Genomic DNA, 5,000 nt, shown 5'->3' on the forward strand with positions numbered 1-5,000 from the left:
TTAAGTTACTTTCTGGGCTTTCATTTTGAAATTAGCTTCCTGTTAGTGTACAGTAACTCTATGGGGCTTTTATTTTGAAAAGGTGAGCTGTTCGGTGTCCTAATGGGAGGTTATTCCATAAAAAAGAAGTGTTAAAATATGCTTACCCTCTCTCCAATCTCAGTTTGGTCTCCAACTGAGATTGGGGAGATAAATAAATAAACTTGTTTGTCCAAAATATCATATCTAACTTAAATAATAAAACAGCTTGTATATAGCAGGAAAGTTAACTTTAATATCTTATGATTTTAAGAATAGAAGATATTTTCTATACGTGTACAACTTTGGGAATAAAGTCAAAAGTTTGTCAAAATAGAAAAATCGAAATTATAAAAAAATATGCCATTTAAAAAATTTAAAAATCACATCATTGAGTTAGAGCGAGATCTAATGAGTGTGGACTTGTGTTTGTGAGTGGAAATATGGCAATACAAGAGACAGAGGAGACAGCTGAGAGGAACAAACAAACATCTGTTAATAACAAGAAGAAGAGAGAGGACAGAGGGAGGGAAGGAGAACGTGGCGGACGTGTTTTCCCACCAGATAATGAAGACATGATGTAGACGGCCAAATGTTAAACGGATTAACCTTCCCACCCCGAGGACGAGAAGAGGAGAAGTGGAAGTGATGCGGTCACTGTCTGTCGGCCATTATTGGGTTTGTGGTTTCTTCTGAAATGTCTCATATTCTCTGACTGTGAGGGTGTGTGTGATAATTAAAGGGTTATTCAGTAGGTCTTCACAGAACGAGGCCAAGGCAGGTTTTTTAAGATCCAACCTGGAGGTTTTTGTGGAAATGTTTTAATAAAAGTGAGCAGAAAATGACTATCCCAGCCTTTAAGCGCAAAGGTGATTTCAGGTGAAAAGAGGGTCTAGAGACGCTCAGGTAAAAACTGGACTTAATTTAGTATTTACAGATATCTTAACAATTTTTTAAACCTGTAATTAATTATGTGTGTTGTATATTTTAAGTAGGTTGTATTTTTAAATGTTTTTATGAATTTTATCCTGTATGTAAAGCGACTTTGAGTAGATCGAAAAGCGCTGTATGAATAAAATGTATTATTACTAATTCATTGTATTATTTAAATGATTATTTTCATTTTTGTATTATTATAATTATTTTAAAAATTATTTTATATACAAATATATAAATTAAATGGATAATAAATACTATATATATTTTTTTAATTATTATATATATATTTTGTTACTGTCAATTTTTTTCCTGTAACTCAATTGACCAATTCGTCAACTAATCATTGCAGCTCTAATTTTCCTAAAGTGTTCCTCAGGTTCATGGACGCGGGAAAGGGGGGTGCTGAGGGGGCTGCAGCACCCCCATCTGCGAGGCTCCACTAGCACCCGCAACCCCCCCGCACCCCCCAAAAGCGGCGCACCTACAGTGTAAGCACGCCACAGTTTCCACTAGCACCAGGCTCCACTAGCCCCCCCCACCGCCGTGTCACAGTTTCTCCGCTGCGAGGCTCCATTAGCACCCCCCCCCCCCAACTCTGACTGACTTCCCGCGTCCCTGATCAGGTTTGCAGCTGCTAACTTATTATGACATTTTCTCAGATCTTTTGTCGGGGGTATTTTTGACTATTAAAATGTCTTTAAGTGATTATAAAACCCTCAACAGATAAAAAGTTAAACTACTTTATGTTTGTTATTTCTTCATCTGTTTTAGGATTATCATACTGCTTGCAATTAAGTTGATTTAAGCTTCTTACACGTTATATAAATCACCGTAAACTGGACGAATGGATGGAGATTAAATATGAGTGTTTACAGACAGAGTGAGGGATTGTGTTTCGGGAAGAAGGGACTGGAGAGAAAGTACCTGATGTTCCCCTCGTGAGCCATCTCATTATCAGACTGCCTGATATGGCAAGAGAGCAGGAGGTGAAGAGAAAGAGACACACACACACACACACACACACACACACACACACACACACACACACACACACACACACACACACACACACACACACACACACACACACACACACACACACACACACACACACACACACACACACACACACACACACACACACACACACACACACACACACACACACACACACACACACACACACACACACACACACACACACACACAATACACACACCCAGACAAAGGTTAGTGTGCAGCCCTTGAGGCGACAAATTCTCCTTTATCTTGCATTTACTTCAAAATATATTATATAAGATGTGCTTGGATGTGTGTTGCATGTACTAAAGTGAATCCTTGTATGCACTAAAATAGAAAATACATATAAAGGAAATGCATGTTGTTATGCTGCATCATGCACGGTACTCTACAGATATAGACCTGGAGATATATAGGTAGACATTTGAAAGAAAGAAGAAGAACTAATGGCATCAAAGAAACAAGAAAGATATAGAAGTATCACTGGAAACACACACAGCTTGACGAGCGCTGAATAGGAAAATAAATACATTTTAAGAGGGGAAGACTTAGTCGACACATTATAAGGTGTATTAACTGTGATTTAAATCTGAATGGCTACAGATGTCAGTTTACAACATGTTTGAGTCGCTGGGAATGGAAATGGTAAAAGTCATAGTACTCTTTTCAAGAAAGCCTATAAATATAACTGGATAAAAGACACGGAAATATAAAAAAATACACATTCTTTATTTCTATAATCCCCTTCTTCAATCCCTAAAAGTTAACAAACTCTTGCATAAGACATGAGAGTCTTCCACTGCTCCTTTCTCCCCATGACACACACCCCAAACGGCACCTTGGAGATACAAATGATCTTTGTTTGCTCTATATGTTTTATAATGATCTTACTTGCTCCAGTAGACCCTCCCATCGATGGTCTGCATCTCCCCCAGCATGGCCAGCAGCAGAGAGGATTTCCCACAACCCACCTGGCCTACAATCATGGTCAGCTGACCTGAAGAGGCAGGAAACAAGTGGTGGAGAAAGTGAGTCTTGGTGTTTTCCTACGATAATACAGTGTAGTATATATTTAAAAACGTCCCACCTGTGGGGATGCAGATGTTGATGTCTGACAGCGTGGACAGGTTGCTTCCCCAGGTGAAGAATCCATTGCTCACCTGGAGAAAAACAGAGACAATCAATGCAAAACGAACAGAACAGTATTTATTCCACCGTAGATATTGCATGTTATTATTTCTTTTAATGTCATGATATATGTTGCATTGCTTGAGTAGCCGAGGCCTGGTTTCTATTTTGCATGTCACTTGTTTCGGCCCGTCCACACACAGGCATGAAAAAAATCTTTCAAAGCTTCGCCCATTCACTTGAACGGGGTGACGTAGAAGATTTTTAATCTTCGCCGAACTGCATTGTGGGGAGCGGAGCATGGCTTTGCAAGCATCGTGAGCATCAAAAGTTGAGCAATGTTCAACTTTTGATGCTCCCGATGCTTTCGAAGCTGGCATCAGCCAATCAAATCCCGATTATGCAAATCTCGCCAGTACAAGCGCTAGCCAATCAAACCGCGTGCAAGCTGGGAGAGCCAGACCGCAGTTCATTTCCTCATATTCCAAACGAGAAATTACGGTAGCAAATCACCCGGTTCTTTACGACCAGAACTATTTACCGGGATATAAACCGGAGGAACCAGGCATGGAGGGAGGTGGCAGAGACAGTGGGTGGAACTGGTAGGTTTTTCGCCTGTTTGGGGAGTTTATATCCAGTTTACTTCGTTTTAACATTGCTATTGCTTTGTATGTCGGGGGCGGGAGATTCATGTGATTGGTTGTTGGTCGCAAAAAATCGCCAAGCTTCAGACACGCCCAGCATCAAGATTTTTCAAGATCTTTTTTATGCCTGTGTGTGGACGGGCCGTTAGACGCTTTTATCCAAAGCAACTTACATACATTCAGTAATGTGGACAATCCCCACAGGGACAATTTGGGGTGAAGTTTCTCAGGGACACAACGACATGCTGACTGCAGTGGGACTCAAACTTGCTACCCCCTGATTCGAAGTCTAGCACTCTACCCACTGAGCCACAGCCGCCCTCAGCCCTAAAGCTTTTGAATTGAACCGATGCTTCAATTTGGATTCCTTCAAAAAGATTTGAAAGGATATTGTGTGATGAAGTGTGTGTCCGTGCAGTGGATGTCTCTGTTATTGAGCAACAAAGAGCTACGTGCTGTTTTCTTGTTGTGCGCAGACCCGCATGACCCATTTCATGTCCTGACCCGGGGTTTAAAAAAACCTCTGGTTCGAGTTCACTGGTGTGAAAGCTGCTCTGTTACACAATGACGGACACATGCTGAGTTCATGGTATGTGGGACTGAAGACAGACGTCATCATGTGACGCATTTCTCCGGTTCTGGAGAGTTCATCTCAACGTACACAGACGAATAAAACAAACTGACCCAAGAGGAGCAGGTGCTTTAGTGGGGAAAGACTGAGAACTCACACAAAACGCAGAAATACTAAAATTACATGTTCAATATTTGCCACAAAATGATACCATACCAAGACCTACAATTAAAAAGTCCTCTCCTGCTGATGTCCAGGTGTATATCAGTATGTAGTGTCTCTACTTTAAAGAGTCCTCTCCTGCTGATGTTCAGGTGTATGTGTCTCTACTTTAAAGAGTCCTCTCCTGCTGATGTTCAGGTGCATATCAGTATGTAGTGTCTCTACTTTAAAGAGTCCTCTCCTGCTGATGTTCAGGTGTATATCAGTATGTAGTGTCTCTACTTTAAAGAGTCCTCTCCTGCTGATGTTCAGGTGCATATCAGTATGTAGTGTCTCTACTTTAAAGAGTCCTCTCCTGCTGATGTTCAGGTGTATATCAGTATGTAGTGTCTCTACTTTAAAGAGTCCTCTCCTGCTGATGTTCAGGTGTATATCAGTATGTAATGTCTCTACTTTAAAGAGTCCTCTCCTGCTGATGTTCAGGTGTATATCAGTATGTAGTGTCTCTACTTTAAAGA

The 5,000-nt window shown here is 40.8% G+C and overlaps 1 protein-coding gene across 1 annotated transcript in view; it reads right to left on the reverse strand.

Annotated features, from left to right (window-relative positions):
* The window catches only part of LOC307022804 (ATP-binding cassette sub-family C member 9-like), a gene marked incomplete at its 3' end in the record, with an annotated part of 65,724 nt that overhangs the window by 39,833 nt on the left and 20,891 nt on the right, over positions 1 to 5,000 (reverse strand). Inside the window, exons 10-12 of the mRNA XM_079655696.1 lie at positions 3,065 to 3,137; positions 2,869 to 2,974; positions 1,882 to 1,920 (exon numbers count right to left, since the gene is read on the reverse strand). Coding sequence (XP_079511822.1) covers positions 1,882 to 1,920; positions 2,869 to 2,974; positions 3,065 to 3,137 — 218 coding nt within the window. The remainder of the gene's footprint in view (positions 1 to 1,881; positions 1,921 to 2,868; positions 2,975 to 3,064; positions 3,138 to 5,000) is intronic.

Source organism: Notothenia rossii (genome assembly GCF_949606895.1).
Source record: "Notothenia rossii genome assembly, chromosome: 10".
Taxonomy (NCBI): Eukaryota; Metazoa; Chordata; class Actinopteri; order Perciformes; family Nototheniidae; genus Notothenia; species Notothenia rossii.